A 26,166-nucleotide genomic window follows, 5' to 3' on the forward strand; every position below is an offset into this window, starting at 1 on the left:
TTTTAGTGCGGAGCTCTGTTTTTTAATCAGATATACAAGGCTAATGTTTATCATTAAGTACAAATCATTTACATATTTTTTCCCCTCACATGCTACATAGTCAGTCACTGTAGCTTTGACTTGAACAATTAGAGAATTCTGCAGCAATAGGAAAAATGTCACAATGTTTCTTTATTATCAAACATCTGATTCACACAATTCTGTAAAATTATTATTTAACCTTTACATCATTCACCTGCTTGGCAGATGTCTTTTTCCACAGCTTATAGCATGCTGTAGCTATATATAGAATTCATTTCATATCCTCTATGATGTAAAATTGCATGCTGTATTACTATACTGGCATTTTAGGAAAATAATTCTACATTTGATAATATGCCATCAATTTGAGACATTCATAAACATATTACCATGTATTTTTGACTTATGTTCTGCATATAGACTTGTGGTGGTGAACGTAGCACAAGCATTTCTCCAGCTGAATGCCTCAGCATGAGGAGAGTTAAGGTGGCATGACTGTTCACTCCCACTGGATTAGGCAGCCATTTTGTGTCTCCCTGCTCCGTGTCCAGCAAGTGGGGTCCCTCATCTGTCCTCAGTCTTGGGGACCTTCACCACGAACACCATGGGGTCTTTGGACTTGTTGCTGAACGCCCTACGAATGGCGTCCACTGCCTGCTGGTGGGACACGCCCCTGAGCGACTCCCCGTCGACCGACACCAGCTCCAACCCAGCCTGCGGACACAGGGGTCAGAGTTCAGACTCGTGTGCGTGAAAACACAGGTACATTCACATGTGTAGACGCACACTTACACGTACACAGGCATGCACACACACATACACATACACACACACATATACATACACAAACATATGCGTGAATGCATACCCTGCTGAAAAAAAACGGCTCAAGCTAGGTTTTGAAACAGCTGGTAATTTCAAGCTGGTCATAACTGGATTTTGCACCAGGGCACAAACACGCACACACATATACACACATACATGTGAATGCACATGCACACACACACTCAACATTCCAACACCCCCATGGACCGTGGTTTTGACAGCGGTTGCAGTATTGAAACATATTTTAGTAAATACTTTGATAAATCAAAAACATATGCTGCGATGCTTTCCACAACACTCGTGGTAGATTGTGGGTTAATAAAAACCCTGTAAATACCCTGTAAATGCTTTCATTTTGCTGTTTCAATGGGGAACCACAACCCCACCACATCCTCCTGGTTCTTAAATTCAAAATACAGAATTTCTCAGGGCCACACAAAAAGAAATACAATAAGGTTGTACAGGGATTATCCTTCATGTAGGTTGTAGGCATTATGTGCTTAAGTATCTTGGTGAGTAATTGCAGGCAAGTGGATAATTTTCTCTGTGAAAATAAATTGCACACCACCCCCACACCTTATTCTTTGTGTGTCTGGGTAAATAAGCACACTATTAATTAAGTCCAAGAAACATGTAATGCCTACAGAGTACTGTTTAGGGATGCATGCCTGAGTGTGTGTGTGTGTGTGTGTGTGTGTGTGTGTGAGTGTGCGTGCGTGAGCATGTGCGTGTGTGTGTGTGTGTGTGTGTGTGTGTGTGCGTGTGTGTGCGTGCGTCAGAGGAGGAAAGTCAAGCTGAATGGGTGCCAGGGATTCATTGTAAATCCTGAACATTAACTTCGAAATTTGATGACGGGAACCAACATTGTTTTCCTTCTTTGCACTTTTTCAACAGTGTCTATATCTTTCTCATGCCGCAGTGAGGGACCAAGACCATAAAAGATTCATCAAATGTCCAGCGCAGACAACCCGGACAGTTCAAGGCCAGCACTGAGTTATCACAGGTGCTGAAGGACATTCATCAGTCTTTGCAAAGAAGGTTGAAAGAAAGGAGTCTCACTCCAAAATGACATGAATGCAGAAAAAAGTTCTATTATCCAAGCTTTGCCACAGATACACTTGCCATGTCCAGAAATGGAGAAAGCAGCTTGTTCCTTAGCTCAAATGAGGATCAGCCCATTGTCTTGAGCCACCAACGGGCAATTTGTTTATTGGCTGTTCTGTGTACCTCATCAATCTTGAATGGCGGCGCTGAACTTGATCCTGCAAACGCTCTTCATCTTGCACTGCGCATGCCTCACTGGCAAACCAATGATGATAATGCAGGATGTACAAGTGGAGATTATGGGGCGAGCAGGCACTCACTAGCACACACACATACAATATACACACACACACTCACACAGACTCATACACACACACACCCTCACATGCACTGACTTACACACACACCCACACCCTCACACGCACACAGGATACACGCACGCACACACACACACACACACACACACATGTATGCACACACACACCCACACCCTCACATGCACAGGATACACACACACACACACACACACACACAAACACACCTGTATGTACACACAAACCCACACCCTCACACGCACACAGGATATACACACACACACACACACACATGTATGCACACACACACCCACATCCTCACACACACAGGATACACACACACAAACACACACACACCCTAACTACAATGCTACATGCATGAGTCAGGTGACTAAAGAATTGCAGCAGTTATAAAAGGACAAACTTTGTCCATTCCAAATGGGAACAAGCTCAGCCTTGTCAGCCCCCCTTTGAACTGGCCTTTGTGAGAGGGGTTGGATTGGGGGGAGGAGGGCTGACAAGCAATTCTGTTGCCAGCCTTTTAACTTCATCTCCCCCCCCTTCTCTCTACTCTTGTGCTGGCTGGACTCCCTATGGGGCTAATGAATGAGGAGTTTAATTAAGCACCGTCTAATTACCACTCCATGTCCGTTTCCACCGTAGCCTGCTTACATGTTCTTGCGACCCACCAATCAGAGAAACTTTACTCGGACATTATTTGGCTTTTTTCATGCACTGCCAAAGGATCTGGGAGCCCTGCATCATGAGCCTGGAGCCGAACTCAGACAAACTGGCAACTTTCCAAGCTGCAGGTTCAGCCCCGACCCCCAACTTACTTCAGTTTGATGGATAGGGCAGCAAGGGTGGGGGTGGTCTAAAAGAGTTTCTTCAAAGGCCTTTCAGAATGGGGGGGGGGGTTGTATGGAGTTAAAAGGGCAGAGATGGTGTACAAGTCTCTAACTTGTGTTTGTTGTATCTTTGTACATGAAGTTATACTGCCTCAGCCACAAGCATTTTCATACCTTTTCATACCTGAGGTAGGTTACAAATGAGTACCTACCAAATACATAAGTTGAAAAGATGGAGGATATGGTATGGATCTGGCTGGGTTGGTGTATATTAAACAAAGGGTATTCAGTATTAACCCTTTCAGTCCCAAGCCCAATATGAAGTGGCTCCACCAAAAGATCTTTTGGCCTTTGGTTAAGAAAATGGAGAAAGTTGAGCAAATTTAGTAGGGTTTTAATAGGGGCTCAAAACAACAGTGTAGCAGTCATTTTGATTAGGTTGAAAAGGTATAAGTTGAGAGTGCCATATGGCACTTTTGGGATTTTACGGTAGTCCCGCTTGAGTGCAACTGAAAGGGTGAACTTCCCTGAAATTTGAAAATTAGTTGGATTTCATAAGAATTGTTGGGTAAATGAGAGGGGTACAGTATGAAGTGGGGAGGGGGTTATGTATGAGGTGGGTGTCTGAGGTAATACCACGCACTGGGAGGTGGAGGTGTAAAGTCCAGGTTCAGAAAGCAAAAGTCCGGCCCAGTATTGTTTTCCAGTCACCGGGATCAGCACAATTATTCAGCCAGGAGGCAGAACTTATTAGTGAAGTCAGCTGAGTTCATCGGCGGAAGAAACACGTGTCAGGACTTGTACTTTCTGACCCCGGGACCCTCTGCCTCTGCTGCGTGGCACACGTTTCCGTACCTTCAGCACTTGGCAGGTGGACGCGGCTCCTCCCGGAAAGATCTTCTCTATCTTCACCACCGGCTGCACCCTGGACTCCGCCCCTCCTGAGATGCTGATCCCTGCAGTGACAGGAGAGGGGCGGGGCCTCAGCTGGGCATGCTCAGAACCACGCCTCAAAATGAGGGTAATCAGGAAAAGAAGCTTTGACCATTATGATATTACGATATTACGCAGCGGTCTGTCCGTTTTATAAACCGCTTATTCCTGGTCGGGGTTGGGGGGGGGGGGCTGGAGCCTATCCCACCAGATATGACACACTGCATATCATAATTACATAATGATACATTACAGTGATTGCTTGCCAACTCCTAATTCCTGTATTCAAGTCAACTAGCAAAAAGTAGAAGTAATACAATAGTGTGGCTTCATACCCCCAGTTGATTAAAGCACTTCTCTAGAAACACCAATCTCCCCAGTTCTCTTGTACAACAGTTTTCACTGGCAAACCTCATTGTTCCTTGAAATCCAGTAGCAGTGTGCAATGTGTCACCATCTGCTGGTGATATTTGGTACTGAACTAATTGTGTCCTTTGAGAAAGCATACAGTTAGCAGTCCAGAACAATGCTATTTCAGCAGATTCAAATGGTTTTAAAAGTCAGGTGCTGGCACACAGGCCTTGATTTCCAAATTATACTTTGTAGCTTTTGACTAGGTGATTGTGCATTGTGCATATTACACACATACCTACTGTGTAAAATGCCCAGAACCTAAACTAAATAATTTGATTAAAATGATACATACACTCTTTCTCATAGCCTGTGAGCAGTTCCTCTTTAAGGGGCTCGTGTGTTTAAAAAGGCGTAAGGGCTTATGGGATTAAAGGCTTAAAGTTGGGTCGCTGTCACCATTTAATCATGAGCAATAGAATTCCAACCATATGACACGTCTTGTATAACCATAACGGTGTCATGATTTAGGCATATTTCTATGGCTATTCCACTGGTCTGTTAAATAGCCAATACACCGCATCTTGTAATGATTCATGTAGTGTGGGATAAAGGTGTCGAAAGAGGTGGGTGTACTAAGACAGAGTGGTCATTTTCGGGAGGTTGGAAATAATAATGTTTGGGATCCCCTGCCAGCAGTTGAGAAGAGTAGAATGGTTGTCTGAGTAAAATTCAAAGGACAATGCAGAGCACTGTATATCCATAGCCAGGCTATCTCTGGTATAACTCACCCAAAGACTGCTTGGTCTTGGAGATGGCAACAGTGGTGAGTTCATACTCCAGCACTGGCGCATCAAAATGGCCGTTCTCATGTCCCTTGGTTTGTTCATTCTCTGCTTTGCCTGCAGGGGTTGCTGGAGGGTGAGAGTCCGAGTGCGAGTTGAAGACCTGGGACAGCGCAGGCCGGCTGCGGCGGGGGGCGCCCACGGGCACAAACACCGCATCCTTCCCCTCTCTGGGCTCGGCTTTGTCCTTTCTACCGCGAGTGTGGCCGTTTCTGAACGGAGACCTCCCCCTTTCTGGGATAGTATCTCCCGCGTCCGCGGCAGAGCGCAACGAAACCTCATCCAGGTGGACGGAACGGGCCAAACCATTTTCTCGCCTGGGGGGGGAGCGCTGAACGGTGCTGTGGGGGGAATCGGCCAGGAGCCAGTTCGGGGACATGGGGCTGGCGGGGCGCTGGCGGGGGGAGTCCGAGGCGTAGCCGTCTACCGGGATGTCCAGGAGGGGGGTGAAGGCCCGGGAGGGGTGCGACCTGGCGTCCGGCGTCCTGGACAAACGGAGCTTTTCTATGTCCTCCATTAGCTGCCGGTCCTTCTCCAAGTCCCGCGAGGGATGAAGCTGAAAGCCTCCCCTGTAGTCTGGGGAAGGAACAGACGTGTCACTCACGTGAGACAGCGCTAATGTCAGGTCATTAAACAAGGTGGGCTACACTAACGGGCCACGATTCAGACTCCACAGAGCTAACATTCAGTGACAGGGCGCATGAATGAACGGACACTTCACCTCCCCAACAGGGCAATTCAGGCTATGGCCACAGGCAGGCACGGTGCCACAGTGACATTATTTTTAAACATTACACTATGAGGAGTGTACAATGAATGTGTTTGAGCCTTGTGCTCCAGTGCTTGTGGTGACAGCCGGTTGTTTAAAACTTAAGCAGTGCTCAGTGCTCAGTTTTATCATGGGCACCATTTTCTGGTCTTTGCAGGGTAGGTAAACAGCTGAGATGAAAGAAAACATTTTAAAGACGTTATTCCATCACCCTCTTTTCTTTGTTCTTGGGTACAGTGCAATGTTGTCATGCAGGAGCTGAAATTGGGTGATTATAATAATAAACAATGATGATATTTTTATTCATGTCATATTTAAAGCAAAGTTCACAAAAAGTAGGTTAAAAGAAGCAACAGAACAAAACAAATGTATATATATAGTAAAAAAAAAAAAAACTATATATATATATATATATAGATATAACTATACAGATATTTATAGACAGTGGGCTCCAGAATTATTGGCACACTTGATAAATATGCTGTAAACTAAAATGTAATTTTCTGCCAAGATTTCCTGGTACTTTTGAATTTATTGTGTCATTGATTAAATAGTGCCCCTGGACCACTGGCAGCAAAACATCTCCAAAACATCAATGACCCACCTCTATATTTTACGATAGGTATGCAGTGCTTCTCCTTGTATGCATTCAATTTTCCCACCTAACATGTCGATGGTGTTTATGGCCAAAACATTCAATTTTGGTCTCATCTTCCAGTCCTAATTCCAATGAGGTTTGTCAAACTCAAGACGCTTGGTCTTGTTTATTGTGCTCAGTAAGGGCTGTCATCGTGCCACCCTTCCAAATAATTTATTGGTATGGAGGTGCCATTTTATGTTTGTTTTTTTACTTGGTGCCCCCAAGACACAACCAATCTCTGCAATTCTTAAACTGCAATCCTTTGGTTACTTATGGCTTCCCTCACCATCTTCCTTACTGTCTGTGGGGATAATATGCTCTTGCATCCTCTTCCTGGCAAGTTTGCAACCATTCCATATGTCTTACACCTGTTTATTATTGCACTTACAGTGCTAAGCGGTATGTTTAACCATTTATGTATGTTTGTTGTAGCCATTATCCGACTAGTAATTTACCATCTGTGTCTTCGGAATTTTCCCATGCTGATGGCTGACAAAGGGATATTGCACGTTTGTTACCTCATTTGTATACTCTAGTGAAACAGGAGGTGATGGAATGACACAATAAAGTTCCTTTAGATTAACTTAATTCAGTAAAATTGCATTGCAGTGATTTAATTTACAATAATTGTTAGGGGTGCAAATAATTTATTTGGTTTTCAGAAGAAAATGAGATTACTAAATAAAAATAATTGAAACATGAGAGTAAATGCATTGCAATAAGAGTATATTGTTTTCCTTGTTTGAATTTAAAATATAGCTAATTATCCATGTTGTTTATTATAGACAGCCGTTTTTCACCATTTTTATTAAGGATGGTGATAATTCTGGGGCCTGCTATATTATACAGGTATACAAACAACTCTTCGCGGACAAATTTCCCACTTCAAGGAATGAAACATCAAAACTGACCATTGAAAAGAGCTAAAAGGTGGTCAACATGGTCCAGTTAACATAATGTGTAACGTTTAAATGGAAATGGAAAGAGCCATTTCAGCATCACCTAGGTTTGTTTTCAATGGACACTTTATCAGACCTAGCCATTTCTTCCTATGCTTTTAAAAATATATATTTAGCAAATAGTTATCTTACAGGCTTCTACTAAAAGTTTAACTTTCAATTGCCTCATTACTGTGCTTTGCAATTGGTTCTGTAATTAGTGTGTGGGCTCTCTCCGACTGCAACACAAAATGGTAAAGGGCAAGGGTGTCCTGTACTGCTTAAGTGTGGATATTTTTACTGCTGAATTTATGCTATTTCATACCCTGTTCCCGCTCTGCTGCTGACATACTCATTTTCCCTCAACAATCATAATAAAGCGTTGTTATATATTCTGTTTTTTTCCTAATCTATTCTAAGAGCTTTGCTGTTCATGTATGCCTTGTGCAGACTACACAGACAGTTAAATGAGTGTAGGCAGCCCCTATACAGCACAGGCAAGGACAGGTGCACTGCAAAAAAAACAAAAAAACAAGTAACTTTGCCTTATATTTAGACTTAAAATCTTACTTCTATACTTTTTTGCTAAATGAGACAAAAAAACTGCCAATGAGATGAGAAGGATTGACTCATTTCAAGATTTGCCAATGGGGTGAGAGAATTTCACTTGTCAAGCAAACAGTAACTTAAAACAAGTTAATATTTTCGACTTAAGAGGAAAAAAATAAGACCTTAAATGGTATTACAAGACTAAAAACGTTTGTTAAGACAGCCATTTTTAGCAGTGTGAACTTTCTCACCTGGCACCACGGCAACAAAAGAACAAAAGCTGAAGAGAGCGGCTCACAGCCATCGGAGTTGTGATGGCACGCACCCGAACACGCGCTCTCGCGACGTGGTCTCTCTCCGATCTCGGTGCCGCCGGCCCGGGGGGGCTTGAATTACGGCTCTGTGTGCCGGCACAATGCACAGAGCTGCGGCGAGGCCCCGGCCCTGCGCCGGCTGCTTTCCCACAATGCAAGGCTGTCTTCCTTGTGTGCTAATGGTTTTCATTCAAGGCTCAAGAGGCAGATTGAGGCCACCAGATAGAGACCTGATGCAGTGAGTGTGACCCACTCTCTCGCTCCGCAGCCTGTGACTGTGCGTGTCTGTGTTCATTGTACAAAGGTACCAAGTATCGGGGCAGAAATGAATGGGCCTTGCAATATAATAGTCATACTATTACTACTACTACTACTACTACTAACAACAACAACAACAACAACAACAACAACAACAACAACAACAACAACAACAACAACAACAACAACAACAACAACAACAACAACAACAACAACAACAACAACAACAACAACAACAACAACAACAACAACAACAACAACAACAGCACTAATAATGTCTCATTATCTCAAAGCCCTAAACAGTAGAAGGTGTTTATTTGTGTTTATTTTGTTAATTTATGCCAAACTATCATCACACTTTAGAAGAGAGGAAAGGAAAATTAGATGGAAGTTTTGTCAGGAAACCCAGGAATTTCCAAATCTTTGGGAATTCTCAAAGCTTGGTTTACCTCTCATCCAGACTGATTGGCGTGCACTAAATCCCTTTCTACTTTCAAATGACACAGGTACATAAAATCAAAGAAAGAATTAACTCCATTTAAATACTGCTTGTTTGGGTTAGTTACACTAGGGGATGTTCAGGTTGGTGGACTGAGAGACAAGGAATTTAGCCTGGGCGAAGGTGGAACACCCCTGCTGACTGCAAAAAAAAGTAGAGGGAGGTGGTAATTACTTAGAACGGAGTCCTCAGATTACGACACATTACAGGGCGCTGTAAACGGAGAGTGACGTACACAAACTCCACCGCTACCGCTAACAACACACACAAAGGGTAGGAAGGACGTTCCAAAGGGGACAGTGGAGGATTAAATAATTAAATATCGGTCTCAGGGTAAGTGTGAATGTTTGAGTAGGGGTACAAGGGCCGGTGGGTCGCTCGCTCCGTTGGCTCAGGATATTAAAAGCCGTGGGGAGGAGAGAAAGAGAGTGGAGAATATGGCGCCAGGAGGTTTAATTTCCTTGACAACCCACTCGGTCTCAGGAGGGAGGGCGGGTGAGGAAGAGAGTGAGAGGGAAAGAGAGAAGGGAGGGTGGAGAGGGAGGGAGCGCAAGTGTGGAAGAAAGACAGATGAGATAAGAAAGTGACAAGAGATTGGTGGCCAATTAGGAGCTCAATCAAACGTAATTCATTGAGAGCTCAGCTGAAGTTCAATGAAAATACACAGCGGGCCTCCAGGAACAGGGGTGAGATTACAGTCAATTATATTATTATTTAGCAATTATGCAGAACATATTTCATGCCAATAATGCATATTGATTTGAACTGTGAGAGAGCAACATTGGTGAACATAAACATTTCATTTTCATGACATACAAGTCATTCCAAACTTTTGACCAGTAGTGTAAATAACTAATTGACCTATTTGAATTATTAATTTGGAAGAAAATGGACAGGCATTCCAAAGGAATTGTGAGAGATTTAAAATGATTTAAAAATTCATTTGGAGGGCCGAAAGTACTAAAGGGGAGAGCACTTACCAGGGACGGGGGTGATGAGGTGGCGTTTCGGGGCCCGACTGGTGTGAGGGGAATGGAGGACAGGGGACCTGACTGGAGAGGGGGAGGGGGTGAGGAATTAGTAAGGAACAATGTGAAATCCAGCTATGCCAGCTTGACCAACTTTAAAATTGAGCTGGTCAAGCTGGTCATAAGCTGGTCTAGCTGGGTATGAGCTGGTCAACCATCATGGCCAAGCTGGTCATGAAGCTGGTCTAGCTATGCATGAGTAGTAACTTGTCTGAGCTGGTAGCTGGTCAACCTGTTTCCAAACATATCTTGAGCTGGCCAAATTATCTCAAGCTGGGAGCAGGTCTGAACTGGTCAACCAGGCAAACCATGTTGAGCTGGGAGCAGGTCTGAACTGGTCAACCAGCCAAACCATGTTGAGCTGGGAGCAGGTTTGAACTGGTCAACCAGCCAAACCATGTTGAGCTGGGAACTGGTCTGAACTGGTCAACCCGCTGTTTCAAAACCCAGCTTGAGCTGTTTTTTCATCAGGGGGGACAGGCTCCCACACATGTCCTTTGAAGTCTAACTTACATAACTGCAACACGTCCTAGAATTTCCTGTAAATGTGCAGTTACCAGACTCACAAACCTATTTACTATATATCCAAGGGTTTATATCCCAATATGTGTATCCTGGCCCTGACAAATGTGAAAGGCTTTGCTAGATCTTATTTATTTTGTTCCCAGGAGCCTCAACGGAGAAAGAATCAAATTTTTAAAAGACTTTTTATATTGATGTTTTGCTCACCAGATCGGCTCTTTAGGATGTCATAGGCTTCCATCTCGAAGGGGATTACCATGCTGTCAAAGCGGCCCAGGTCAGTGGGGTGGATGAGCATCCTGGAGAAACAAGATGGCGGGTATGAGGGGAAGGAAGATGGAGGGTGAGGGAGAAAGAGGGATGGATGGAGGGTTTAAGAGGAATATCATTTATGAATGAACAATAATCGCTCGTTGAGGTGGAATTCAAATTGCATTAATGACTAGGCAGTGAAACTACTCTGATTTTATCATGCTAAATCTTCCCTTTACTTTCACCATTTGGTTTTAATTAAAAGAAAACATTGAAAATATTTTACTGGAGCTTTAGGAGAATGTCCCTTCATTTTTACTTACACTGCCAAAAGCCAAAAGATAAGTACATCTTAACCATTCTTATATTTAGACTTATTTCGGTAACTTTTCTGCTAAAAAAAGACTAAAATATTGCCAGTGATGTGAGCCAAGGAAATATTTTACAAAACTAAAACACTTCTTAAGACAGCATTTATTGCAGTGCAGTGTGCACACACAAAAAATAAGTCAGTCTTAACAAGTATCTTAGTCTTAAATTAAGACTTAAAATATTGCCAATGAGGTGAGTCAGTTTTACTCATTTCAAGATTTGCCAATGGGGTAAGAAATGTTCACAAAGCAGGCAGTAACTTAAAACGAACGAATATTTTAAATACATTAGAGAAAAGAAAAGTCTCAGTGCAAGACTAGAACACTTGTTAAAACAGACTTTTACACACACACACACACACACACACACACACACACACACACACACACACACACACACACACTCACACACAGACAGACAGACACAGACACACACACACACACACACACACAGACAGACACACAGACAGATAGACAGACAGACAGACACACACACACACACACCTTGCACTCATCCCACCTGATTTCCCTCAGCAGCAGAAGTTTCTCAGGCCGGTCCAGAATGGCCAGCAGGGGGTGCACCAGGTCCTCCACCACCCGCTCCGATGCAAACTGCACAGGGGAGAGAGGGTCAACACAGAGGGATCTTACAGCAACAAACGAGGACAGGGAAGAGGTGGGATGAAAGGGGATTTTCACACAATCAGTAATGTCAGCAAAATGATAGTTTGCAGCAGCCTTGTACGGATCGCCAAGGACCTCTTAAGTGCCAGGTGAGTCACTTAATCCCACTTTGTATGACCACGGCTAATTCCTCATGCAAAGCCCTCCGGTGACTCATGGCAGATCAGGCTGGAGACGCTGGTGAATGTGACAGTGGCGGAACAGTGCTGACCAGAACGGAATGATCCGGTACATTTGATACTTGCTGTAAATGACCAGCTTAATCCGTTCATTGTGTACCTACACACACACACACTTTTGCACAGGCACACATACTGAGAGCCTGTTGCCTTTATGTTCATTGACAGACAGACAGACAGACAGACAGACAGACAATACATCTGCTAATTAACAAGAAAAGGTAATGGCAGTAATCCAACAGGTGTAGGTGTTAGCAGTTCTGTAGCAGTGTGGGGCACATTCTCCTGCTACAATTTGGGTGTACTCATAACCTTAGAAGACGAGGCCGCTGTCAATTGTAACTTCATGGGCCTGAGTGATCATATTCATCTTAATGCATCTTTCCTGCAAGGAGTGGCGTATTTCAAGATAACAGCACTCCCATCTACAGAGTGACTTGAGGAACATGATACTGATTTTATCCACTATCAGCCATGGCCTTCTCTGTCACCAGATATAAATCCAATCAAGGAATACAGAATATTCTAGAAGGATGCCGGAGACAGCCTTTTCCACTTCAACTAAAGATAAGGTAATTGACTTTCTCTTTGAAAAGTGGTGTCATATTTCCTCCTCAGAGTTTTAGATACTGTTATTCTATGTCATGGCACCATCCTAGCTACAGGTGGATGCTGTTTCTAGTTTTTGTTCACTGTGCGTAGATAAATAGTACAAGATATTGCTCACATTAAATGGGAGCGGAAGCACTCACTAAAGTGGTTCAGGTTTGTTTGCTTTTTTTGTAAACTCGTCAGAGGCAGTTTGTGAAAATGAATATGTTTTGTTTGGTAATACTCATTTGAGCATCCCGGGGCAATACAAAAGTACCCTGAGTACTTCTGAGTTTTTGGTTTTGCTTCTTTCCTCACGACAAAACAGACCCTGCAAACTCACTCGCACTTTTTGGTTCCTCAATTCATGTTCAAGTGTTTGTCAAGTCGTGACGGGATAATGCAAATTTCTGAACTTCACTTCCACCGTTGGTGCAGATTTCCTTTTGATTTCTGACCACTCGCAGGTATCAGGGCGCAGGTGACAAATTCCGGGAGATTCCCAAACCTTCTGGAAGATGTGCGATGCCTACGTTCTGGATGAGCACCCTGGTGGTCATCGAGCTATAACCAGCTTGAAATGTCCAGCTAACAGCTGCTCCAAAATGTAACTTCAGCCGGTCAAACCACGTTGAGTATGGAGCTGGTCTGAACTGGTCAACCAGCTTCCAGCTGTCTGAAAACCTACCTGAGCTGTTTTTTTTCGGCAGGACGGTGCCGTGACTCCAGCGGTACGATGGTGACTCACCCTCCTGCAGTGCCTCATTACGGCCACCACCTCGTCCTCCCCCAAGAGCTTGCGGGCCATGTCCTCCACCACCCCCAGCATCTCTGGCGCCGGCAGCGGGCTGTGGCCCGATCCTTTTTCTGAGGACACAAAGCCTTCCTCAGAAATAGGCGAACATTAAGGAAATAGGCGAACACATGCAGAACCAATGACATGAACAATGGTTGGTCGTGGTATTTGTTTTGAACCAATCATTGGTTGTGCTATTAGTTTTGCTGGTGCTTGAAGGTTTGGCACGTGCTAAATGTCTTAGTAAATCAGGCCCTAAGTCTCAAAGCCAAACTGTATACGCAGCAGACTGCCTTCCATTACATTTCTACATCTATCTTCATACTGTCACTCTCTAAAGCACAGAGGTGCGTAGAGAGCAAACAGAAGAAACCATGCAGCCCTCCTTCATGGCTTTACTTTGTACCCCTCAGGCTCAGTTGGGGGCAGCCATAGCTGGGCCTAGTTGACACCATGGTTCTCCAACCCTGGTCCTGGAGAGCTACTGGGTCGGCTGGTTTTTGTTTTCATCTTAAAATCAGCCCCCTTTTGAGACCCAGGCAACCAGGTGAGGCGAGTTAACTGTGCAATCAACTGCTCTAATTGATTAATTAAGTGCAACAAAGTAACACTGAAAACCAGCAGACCTGGTAGCTCTCTAGGACCAGGGTTGGAGACCACTGGTCTACACTCTCAGAAGTAAAGGTACAAAAAGTGTCTAAAAGGGCACAAATGCTTGTTGCTTGGGCAGTACTACTGTAGGTGCATAAAATAGCAATATATAACTCATTTGTACCTTTTTTGCTTGGATAATGTATTCATTTGTACCTAAAGAGAACATTGCTGTACTTTCAGGGAACATTTTGGAAATGTATCCATGGAGAGCAAAAAAGTATCTCCACTGTCACTTTATTTCTGAGAATGTAGCTGACATTTCAATATGAAAGAGAGAGAATGGTGGCATGGCCCATAATGCACCTTCACAGGTGGCCAGAAACCACAGCAACACACGGTCAATAACCCAAGAATGCAATAGATGAAGAAATCAGATGTATTCAAAAGAGAATATGGCTCCCTGTAGTCTTATGGCCAGAGAGGTTCTCCATATGATTATTGCACAACAAACAGCTGTCAAGCAGAGCATATCACAGCATAGCACAGCATTGTACATATTTACCTTTCTTCTGACCTTTCATGCCAAACCAGAGACCTGGGTCGACAATGAGCAACATTGTAAGGAAAAACTGCATAACTGCACGATTTGCTCTATATACAATGACTTGTGGAGGCCAAGCCAATATTTTAATATATTTTTTACTATCTGGATAGCATGTGACACATAACTAAAAGGATTTCAGCATTACAAACCCTCTATTCAGTTCCAACTGAGATTTCAATGTTATAATGTAGGGATATTTTTAACAATATCAACTAAAAGCTGAATGCCTAAAACCCTGGCACTCTGCTCAGGCACTGTGCCAGCCCTGCCGGAGTCTAATCCCACACAGAAGCATCCGTGAAGCGTTCTTAACTCGTTTATAACAGTCCCAGCCACTCCGCCGAAGATTACAGCACAATTAACGCAATTAGCAGTGAAGCGCTTCGGCCTGTGAAGGAGCCTCTGGAACCCAATTATACTGGACTTTCAAGTGCGATTGAGCTGCCTGCTTCTGGCTCCACGGTACATAAACCCTGCTGTAGGGAGTGGGGAGCATACCGCGGTCTGTTTCAGAGCGGGACGGAGACTTGGAGCGCCCCCTGGAGGCGTCCCTCTTGCGCCCGCCCCTGAACAGCAGGTTGACGAAAGTCTTGGAGCGTTTCAGGGTCTTCCCCCCCTCCTCAGCCGTCCCCTTCTGCAGCTGCTTCTTCCACTTCTTCTGGTTGTCTTCTGCATGGGGTATTGAGGGGAGGGGTGAGGGATGGTATGGGACAAGATTCCCAGGTTGGGGGTGAGGAGATGGGAGGGCGGACAAGAGGCGACTGGGTGTCCCAGACACCTTTGCTCGATATTGCTCAAGGCCCTTAATTGCTCCAGGGGGGACTGTCCCCTGCTTAGTCTAATCAACTGCAAATCGGCTTGGACAAAAGCGTCAGCTAAATAACTGTAATGTAATGTAATGTGGGTGACACAGTGACCATGGGCTCACATGAGTTATGAATATGATTACACATATGACACAGTAAGATAAATCAAAATGAAAGATTTGGTTAAAAACATTCTATTATAATGTATGCACAATATAATCACACTTAGTATTCAAACCAGCATTATTATTAGTAGTAGTATTATAGTAGTCGCAGCAGGAGCAGCAGCAATAGTAGCAGCAGTAATACTAGCAGTAGCAACAATAGAGGTAGCAGTAGCAGCAGCAGTAACAGTAGTAGTAGTAGGAATAGCAGCAATAGTAGCAGCAGTAGTAGCAGTAGCAGTAGCAGTAAAAGTAACAGCAGTAACATAAGTAGCACTAGCAGCAGCAGTAGCAGTAGCAGCAGTGACAGTAACAGTAGTAGCAGCAGCAGCAGTAACAGTAGTAGTAGCGGTAGCAGTAATACCAGTAGTAGTAGCGGTAGCAGTAGTATCAGTAGTAGTAGCAGTAGCAGTAGTACCAGTAGTAGTAGCAGTAGAAGTAACAGCAGAAGTAGTAACAGTAGCAGTAGCAGTAGTAGCAGTAGCAGCAGTGACAGTAACAGTAACAGAAGTACCAGTAGTAGCAATAGAAGTAACAGTAACAGCAGAAGTAGTAACAGTAGCAGTAGTGGCAGTAACAGTAGTAGTCGTAGCAGTAACAGCAATAGCAGTAGCAGAAGCAGCAGTAACAGCAATATAAGTAGCAGCAGTAACAGTAGTATTAGTAGTCATATAAGTCTTGCTGCTTACAACTACAATATCTCTACCACAGTCATAGTAAACAGGACTCACCCGATACAGTGATGTGGCTCTGGGACCTGCGGATGGGTCGGGGTGGCTTGCTGAGGGCCATGAGCAGGGCAGTTTTCGGGGACACCAGCACCCCCTCGGGAGTAAGCGTGCCTCTCCTGCCCCCCCTCTCCGAGCTTTGCCCCCGAATGGCCGTGTCCTTCAGCAGCACGGTGGCCCCCAGGCTCCGGCTGGTTTCCGTGGAGACGAGCGCGGGGTCCGGCTCGGGGGGGTCTGTCTGGATAGAGGCCTCGGTCCTGTCTGTGCCGGACGGGCCCAGGTGCACGTCCACCATGTCGGGGCCGAAGCCGGGCATGCTGGGAGGGAGCATCACCTGGGAGAGGCCGCTCAGGGAGCTAGCCGGGGTTCCGCACGAGAGCGACGAGCTCAGAGAGTTGGAGTCCGAACCGTGGGAGGAGGACTGCGTTGTCCCATTCGCCACTGAAATACAAAACATATGTACGGTATGAGCGTGTGTGCGCAAACAGACGCACACACGCACACAGACATACGCAGGCACAGACACACACACGCAAATGGACATAAGCAGACACAGACACACACACGCAAACGGACATAAGCAGACACAGATACACGCACATGTACACAGACACACACATGCACATGTACACACACACACACACACACACACACACACAGACAGACACACAGACATGCAAACGGACAATGACACACATACACGCACATAGACACTAGCAGACACAGATACATGCACATGTACATAGACATACATATGCACATAAACACACACAAACAAACACACATGCACACACACACACACAAAGATACATACCTTTATTTCAAATTATGTGGAAATGTCTGTAATCTACTTAACTAATGCCAAAGTGATCTGCAGTCCACTTTCCATCTTTTATTCTCATATGGAAATCTTTTTTATGTCTTTATTGCATATATCTGAAATAGTTCAGCTGAAATAGTGGCTATAATATAGTCTTATAGGTTAATCAAATTGTCAATGTTATGTCATAATTTGATATACATATATAATCCATTTAGTTTCATGTGATATTATATTGTAGTACTCTATATCATCAGTAGAATTAATTTACATAAATATGAAAATTAATAAATTGTGTCTCTGGTACAAATGTTGAAATACACTGTTATGTCTGTGACAGTTTCTTGGCATGAATAAGATCACAAAAATAAGTGAAAAACTTGATGCCTACACTTATCGAGCCAGCTGTATTCTGCCACCATCTCTTTGTAAGCAGGGTATCGTCCAACCTCCTACAGCAAAGAAACAACAAACCATACGTCAAAAGGTATTTGTTATGTAAAAAACCATGACAATCATTCCAACCTATGACATTTGTAACCCTGTTAGGATTATGCTTACACATCAATAATAATTACACTATGAACTATTTGCCCAGTAAATTAAAAAAATATTATTGTGTGGTTTGTTAAACCAGGACCCTCACCTACAGAACAGCACAACGAGAGATTAAATTTGTTTACTTAGCAGTAGAACAAAATCCCCAGAACCGGGGAAACCAATCACATTCTTGTTCTGGCTCTAGGCAGTGACGTCACATGTGGTCACATGTCAGGTGACCGCTCTAGAAAGTGACGTCAGAAGTGACCTCACATATCTAAACTTAGCTTTGCGACAAGGACAAATTACACTGTACACTTGCGTGTCTATTTTTACACTTTATTATTTACAAGGTCAATTACCACCAAGCGCCTTGTTCAAGAGAACAGCAGCAATAAGGGGCTGGTACTTATAGGACACAAGTCCTGTACTGTGCCACCCTCTGCAACCCTGACCTCTTGTAAGACTAAGGTCATTGACAGTGCATCATGCATTATGTGTTGGATGTATTATGTTGTGCAGATTAGGCACACTCATCCAAGATGGCTGTTTGGGCACGCTACAGAGTCCCCCACCCGACCAGGGTCAGCCAGGTATGTCAGGGCACGCAGTCCTGACCCTCAGTGGGGGGTGGGGGGTTTCTCCGTGAAAAGGTTCCCCTTATTACCGCCGTGTTTGAGTCGCGCGACGGGGGAGTGGGGGAAGAACGAGGCTCTCTCTTGATTAGCACCTGATCCTCGCTGGCCGGTGAATAATGCACGCAGTCGGGCTATTTTTTAAAAGTGAAACACGACCTCGGAGAAGCAACGTGAGAAAGCAGGAACGTCCCCACCGCACGCCAGCTGTCTCCTTTTACCGCACCGCCTCACTCCGGGACTCGGTAAGTGGCTTCGTTGTTTAACGCGCTGCGCTACCGATTATGGCGGACGGCACTTCAACCGATGCATCCGTCATGTCAGTTTGACAGAACGAAATGAAATACAAACCACGCCACGTAATAATAAATAAAGTCTTACAGACCGCTTCACTGAAAAAGCAGAATCAGCCTTTTAGCTAAAACAAAAGGGAGAAATGGAGAAATAGGAAAATATAAATCCTAAATCCAGAAATGATACCTGGTTACTTTAACAAATAGACACACTAGTGGTCAACTCTGAGTGGACAGCTACAGTATTATGGTCTGGCATGGTTTCCATGGTGTTAAGATGTACATATGTCAGCTACTCTACTAGTACACCGTCAGACGGCCCATCACTGGGCTTTTTCCCCAGCTATTATCAGCTGTGAATGCAAGTCACTGTCTCATATGACTGAAACCATCTTGCCCTGGAAAGTGCAGTAGCCAATGACGTACACGATTGCCTTTGTGGGAATCTCAACCACCGTCAGCAGTGACCCAGTCAAGATTTCATCAAAATCCATCATCTTTGAACAGATAGACATTGTATGAATGCTGCCCCACTTTAGAGCAGAGGTTCTCACTCCTGGTCCTGGAGAACCACAGGGTGTGCTGGTTTTTGTTTCGGCCCAATTCGGACCCAAGAAACCAGATGAGGTGAGTAGCTCAGTTAAGCGGTGATAACAAAAACTGCTCACAAGAAAAACCAGCACGTCCTGTGGCTTCTCGGGACCGGGAGTGAGGACTGCTGACTCACTGCACACGGCTGGATTTCCTTCAGGGGTGGAGTCAGACGTTCAGCTCTCTCACCTTGATGGTGAGCATGATGTGGGTGTGGCTCTTCAAGACCTCCACGGCACTGCTGTGGCTGATGTTCTCGAAGCTCACCCCATTGGCCGCCAGGATCTGGTCCCCCATCTTAATCCCGTGCTGTTCCGCCAGCCCCCCTGGATCCAGTCTTTGGGAAGACAAGGTGGCAGTTTGACAACACATTAGATGTGCATATGTGTGTTCTCAGTGAGCAGCTATCTGCATTATGTGGTTATGTAGAACCACGCGAATATAGCAGAGCATAATGTAGCACAGCAGTGTAGCATAGAAGCATAGACATGTAGGATAAATGCAACATACGCAATGGGTCCAGAGAATGATCCATTCCCTGTAAAAAAACTCTTCAACTGACATCCAAACAAAATTCCCTCATACATCATATTAAATCCCCATCTGCCTCACACATTTCTACGGTAAAGCGTCCCTGATTTTATAATCCCCTGCATATAGGGGTAAATCCCCTAGTCTGGAAAGCCAGAGGGTAAGCACACCACACATATAGAGCTCAGCTCCTTTGTGAATTGTGTGCATGCAACTTTCCTTCATTTCTTGTGGACGTGCGCCACAATTTAAAAAAAGTGTGTATTTGAAAAACAAGTAGAACTTTACAGCAGGGGACTTTATTAATGACTCTGTAAATATAACAGACCCCACTCGAGTACACAAGAGACGCTCCAAAAAGAAATTTAAAAATGGCAAATTGTCCTCTCGTGGGCTAGATAAACATCTTTCCCTTTGATGGAAGGAAAATAATGACTATGATAAAATTTTCACACCACAGGGGGTGGGGGCAAACTTAATTACAGCCTACAGGCTCGTGTTAAAATCTGCTTGATTACAGTGTACTCTGCACCCAATCTCCCATTTTCCCAATTTGGTAGCCAATTGTACCCTATGTGTCCCAATTACAACTGCTTCGGACACACCGTCTACGTCCTCATCCCTCGGCGGCCCGGTGAGATCTAGTGACCCGTGGAATGACATGCCGTCTCCATGCCGCATCGATCCAGCCCGTGACCGTGATACCGAGGCGATCGGGGCACAGCTACGTACAGCGATCCTACTAAACCTGTCGAGTCCCTCCCCCAACCCTCGGAGCAGCGGGCCAATTATGCCGCTCACACGCGAGCTGGCCAAACTCAGCTTTGGCAGGACCGGGATGTATACCCCGGTCCTCGGTGTGCGACTGCCTTTATCGAGGTCCGACGCCTTAGCCAAGCGCCACCGCGGCTCTAAAGAGAGATACATTTGACGGAGGCTGCAGAAGCAGCAGACACAGGAGATGCTACGGGCCTCTTCCCTGCAGCGCGTACTTGGACACGTAGATCCCCAGGCCGAACTCCCTGCCCCCGCGGATGTTGAAGCCCAGGCAGTAGTCGTCGGATGTGGTGTAGAGGTGGATGATCCTCCGGAGGGCGCTGTCCGAGCTGGCCTCAGAGGGGGTGTTCCCAGTCTCTTCCACCACCATCCTGCGATGGATCAGGTCCACCCTAAAATAACACAGACGGGCTCAGTTCAGTCTTGAAGTTACATTCATCAATTTACTTTCATTACCAGTCAACTTTTCTGTTATAGCTGCTGGTGCTGTACAGTAACTAGACACTCAACACTGCAAAAAAGGGCTTAACAAGTGTTGTAATAAGACTTAAGATCTTATTTTATCCTCTCAAGTACAAAATATTGACTTAATTTAAGTTACATTTTCTTACCCTATTGGTAAATCTTGAAATGAGCCAAACTGTCTTAACTCATTGGCCATATTTTTGTCTTATTTAGCAAAAAGATAAAATAAATAAGGGTTTAAGTCTCAATATGAAACTAAAGCACTTGCTGAGACTGACTTTTGTTCAGTTTCTTTGCAGTGTACTCTCTAATTTGTCCATAGGCTTCTGTGGATGTATCTAGTTGAATATGTAAGAAGACCCATCCTCAAGGATAGAACATTAATTGTAACTGTTTTGTTCTTGGTCAAACCCAATCCAGCATATTCATGAGATGCACCAAATTAGTCTGACCTCTGACCCCTGACCCCTGACTCCCTCTAATGACACAGCAGCCTACCAGGTGGTCTTCTCCTTGGAGTAGCGGATGCCGGGCACCTTGCCCACCCTCCTGACCACCATGCGTAGGCGGTTGTTGCCAGTGAGGACCTTCACAGCGCTGCTCATTGTGATGCTCTCCAGGCTGATCCCATTCACTTCCACCAGCTTATCCCCCACACACAGCCCAGCGAGCTCTGTGGGATAGGAGTTAAATATACATGTATACTTTATGCACAGTCAAGCCTGCTATAAGAACTCAGTCATGCGTAGAGCAAGACTCTCATAAGAGAGTTACACACACCGACGTATACACCCTCACATTCATACATAGAGATATGGCTACACAAGGACTCACACATCTCTCTCTCTCTAACTCTCTCCAATTCGAAATCCAAAAATGTGTTATTGGCAGTAAATATTGGCAAAGCATTAAGTAATCAAACAGTATCATAATTATCAATAATAATAAAGAACATGTAAACATGTTTATTTATGGCTGTGTATGGCATACATACAGTATGAATACAGTATGACCTATGGTACAATGATTTGGAAGAAACCAAATTTGTCTTTTTCTCAGGACATTGTGCTTGTAAAGGAAGGTGACATTTCTTGAATTTAGGATAGAACAGAATACAAAATACTCTCCACAGATTAATCTAACACAATTGCCTTGGGGAGTAATTTGTCTCCACTTTAATAAATTGGGGATACAGTATAAGCCATCAGTTACAGCATGGCTTGTTGCATTTCTTTCTAGACTCTTTAGGTCTTAATAATAGAAGCATTTCCATCAATTCTTTCATTTTAATTTGCTCTCTCTCTCTCTCTCTCTCTCTCTCTCTCTCTCTCTCTCTCACACACACACACACACACACACACAGCAAGGTCCAATGTAATCTGTTTGATTATAACCCTGTAGTAGTTGTGTAGTAGTTCCAGAACACTCCAAAGAACAGGGTGCTAGAACGCATAACCTGCACTTCTGGAGAACTCAGGGTTGAAGGAGAACTAAGCAGCAGCTCAGCATGCCAAGCACATGACCTCCTGACAGCGCGCCATCCCCCAGAGCTCAGTTCAGACCCAGTGGTTTATATTCGTTATTCCAGCAAAAATTCACAACATGCAGTGGTTATTTCACCACTGCTATTAACCAATTACAAGATTTCCGACCGGTTTTAGAAGATATACTTTATTGAACCCTGTGGGGTAATTTGTGCTCTGCATTTGACCCATGCTAGTTACTCAGGAGCAGTGGGCAACCACAGTGCAGGGCTCAGGGAGCGTTGCAGGGTTAAGGGCCTTGCTCAAGGACCCAGCAGCTGTGAGGATATTCTCATAGCTACACCACCAATGGACCACCAACCATAGCCACTAAGCTACAGGCTGCCCTTAGAATTGTCAATTTGACATGGGAAGCATTAATAACATTTATGTAAAATATTGCTAATGATATTTCCACCCGTACACATTACATATTACTTAGCTGACGCTTTTATCCACAGCGACTAACAGTTGATCAGACAAAGCAGGGGACAATCCCCCCTGGAACAATGTGGGATCAAGGGCCTTGCTCAAGGGCCCAACAGCTGTGCAGATCTTATCCTGTCTACACTGGGGATTGAATCACCAACTTTGCAGGTCCCAGTCATGTAGCTTAGCCAGTACGTTACAGGCCACCGTTATAATTATCGATTTTACATTTTCAATGCACATTAATAAGATTTCTGTAAAATGCAGCTGAGATATTGCTAATGACATTAGCCAGAGAGGCTGATCTTCACCCGTACACCTCGGGGCTTCATGTCTTTGGACACGGCCGGCCCGCTCACCTGCAGAGCTCTCGTCCTCCACCTTGCTGACGAACACGCCCAGGCCGTGCTCAGAGCCCCCGCGCACGCTGAAGCCCAGCCGGCCATCTGCGCTCTTGTCCACCGTCACCGTGTGGATGTCCTCGCTGTCATCGCCACCTACACAGGGAGAGCCACCTCTACGCGTCACCTTTCAGGCCCAGTGCCTGCATGCGGCTTCATCACAGAGGGAGGCGACCACGAAGAGCGTGCTTCAGCCTCCCGAGACCCTGCGTCCTCAAACGAGGACATTATTTTTTGGCTTCCCTGAGCGCTATACAGTATTTCTCTCAACATAAGGGACATCTGATTAAAATTCTATAAAATATATACTCAGTGAGCTCTTTATTTGGTATTTATTAGGCCTATTTTTTAGACTTATAGGCCTTCTACTGCTGTAGCCTATCCACACGCGTTGTGTGTTCAGAGATTCTCTTCTGCATACCAATGTTGTAATTTGTGGTTATTTGCATTACTGTCATCTTCCTGTCAGCTTTGATCAGTCTGGCACTTCTCCTCTGACTTCTCTCATTAACAACGCATTTTTGCCCACAGAATTGCTCCTCACTGGATGTTTTTTGTTTTTCGCACCATTCTCTGCAAACTTTAGAGACTGTTGTGCGTGAAAATCCCAGGAGATCTGCAGTTTCTGAGACACTGAAACCACCCTGTCTCAACAAATTATTCCACAGTCACTTAGATCACATTCCTTCCCCATTCTAACTTTTGATCTGAAAAACTACTGAACCTCTTAACCACGTCTGCATGCTTTTATGCATTTAGTTGCTGTCACATGATTGGCTGATTAAATATTTGCATTAACAAGCTGGTGTACAGGTCTACCTAATAAAGTGGTCACTGAGTGCATATTTTGAAAATATTTGTATTATGTAAGAAATATTTTAAATACTTTTCTCCTGGGTCTCAGAAGGTTAAATGACAAAAGGATGCTGGACTGGAAGAGGTAGTATAGACAAAACCGAAAAAATGGAAAATGAAAAGAGCCATTTTGGAAATAAAGCTATTAAAAAACGGGCACTCTAGATGTAGGACTCGAATATGGAATTCAAGGACAGAAAGAAAGATGAAGAGAACAATGAGTCATGATCTTTAAAACTTTGAGGCATTGCGTCACATGGAAAGTATGTCAGTTTAATCCAGACTTTTTACAGTATGCTACAATATCCTTTTGCTGAGCAGAAAATGGGGACATTAATGTAAGTGCTCTTAACAGGGTGCCAGTGCCAACACCATTTTTGATTGAAATGGCTGCTCTTGTGGTCAAGTGATCTGCAGTGGCTTGTCTCGCACTTTAATTTAATGCAAGGACACCGTGATCCTGGATTATGCACTGTCATTAACATTTGCCTACAGGCTGACTTGCGACGCAATTGCTTGCAAAACGTCAGCAAGTTGATTTTTGTTGTTCAACAAAGTCAAACCAAATGCAGCCGAAATGTTATTCGTGCAAAGTCAACAAGGTCTCCTCTTACAGCCACGCTATAGGAATAATTATAGGAAACCAGGCCCGTCCACCAATTTTAAAATGTAAAATTTTAAACCCCTTTTTTAACACTAAGCGTGCTGGATGCTACTTGCTCAATGAGCCACCTTTGTGTGATCGCTTCTGCATTTGATATGCTTGCTATCCCCCATTGCTCGGGTGTTTCATTTTTTTTTTTCACTTGTATATAGAGTATCACTTTATAATTCATGTTATGCAAATAGTTTGTAAAACATCCATAATTTAAATTAAAAAACATCATTTAAATGCAAACATGTTACTGGATCAGAACTCTCTAAAGCAAAGGTTTCTACGAGGTTCCGTTCAAGCCAGTTCTAGGTATTTCATGCGTTCCACCTCAAGTACACCAGAGTAACATTCAGCCCCGACAAAATGTAGCAAAACATCTATTTAAATGGAAATGGTAGTGCATTGAACATCCTGTTGCAAACTGTGGATGGACTGACTGACATAGTTACAATTTGCTCCTATGGCATCTGAGAAGGCTATTCCTTATGTTCTCCAGGCTTCCAAGCATAGGTCTACGTCATTATAGATTTGGGCTACACCCCTGACACGCCCACCAAACGGAAGGAAACATCCCTCATACCTTGTGCCGCTACGCGTGGGTTATTACCAAGTTCCATTCCAACAAGAATTGACCATATTTTTTACATTTCAAGATGAAATAGCCATCTAAATGAAGGCTTTTATTTTTTTGCCAGAAGAGCAAAAAATAATTTTTTGATATCTCAAAGCTTGTTGCAAAACATTGCACACCGTCCGTATCGTTCATCCCGGAAAACGTTGTCCGATTGAACGTACCCCAGATACACCTAATCAAGCCCTTGATTAGTCACATCAGGTGTGCTTCAGATGGAACGCATCAAACACCTGGATCTGGCTGGAGGTAACCAAAGAGCGATTTGAGAACTACTGCTCTAAAGGGCTTTCTGGCAACCAGCCCACCCTCCACCAGCACGGTTGTGGATGCGTGAGCACGACCTCCCAGTGAGCATCAGGGCAGGCTTACCGTCGACCGGCGAGTTGATGAGGATGACGCGGCCCATGGGGGAGGAGGACCTCATCCTGCGGTGATGTCTCTGCTGCTTCCTCAGCAGGTTTCGGGTGGCCGTGTGCGCCCCCCCGGCATGGCCTCCCCCGTGGGAGCCGTTGGTCATCTCTCTGCGTCCCGAGCCAGACGGGTGAGCCAT

The 26,166-nt window shown here is 44.5% G+C and overlaps 1 protein-coding gene across 1 annotated transcript; it reads right to left on the reverse strand.

Moving 5' to 3' along the window:
* pdzd7a (PDZ domain containing 7a) lies at positions 1 to 26,166 on the reverse strand. Its single transcript, XM_061231511.1, has 15 exons — positions 25,986 to 26,166; positions 23,431 to 23,568; positions 21,618 to 21,792; positions 20,870 to 21,046; positions 19,536 to 19,683; positions 17,679 to 17,739; positions 16,471 to 16,908; positions 15,268 to 15,438; positions 13,524 to 13,642; positions 11,842 to 11,933; positions 10,906 to 10,997; positions 10,129 to 10,200; positions 5,128 to 5,757; positions 3,908 to 4,008; positions 1 to 735 (listed from the first exon to the last, which is right to left on the reverse strand). Exons 1-15 carry the CDS (start codon positions 26,164 to 26,166, stop codon positions 586 to 588), a joined length of 2,745 nt encoding a protein of 914 aa, XP_061087495.1. The 3' UTR covers positions 1 to 585.

This window comes from Conger conger, chromosome 2, assembly GCF_963514075.1.
Source record: "Conger conger chromosome 2, fConCon1.1, whole genome shotgun sequence".
Taxonomy (NCBI): domain Eukaryota; kingdom Metazoa; phylum Chordata; class Actinopteri; order Anguilliformes; family Congridae; genus Conger; species Conger conger.

Bases quoted from the DNA above. Each gene is read 5' to 3' on its own strand.
- pdzd7a (XM_061231511.1), bottom strand. From the start codon at position 26,166: ATGGCTCACCCGTCTGGCTCGGGACGCAGAGAGATGACCAACGGCTCC. The intron at 19,684-20,869 runs GTACGCGCTGCA...GTCTTCCCAAAG, and splicing joins CTGGGGATCTACGTGTCCAA to ACTGGATCCAGGGGGGCTGG. The intron at 10,998-11,841 runs GTGGGATGAGTG...TTGTTTCTCCAG, and splicing joins CTGCTGCTGAGGGAAATCAG to GATGCTCATCCACCCCACTG.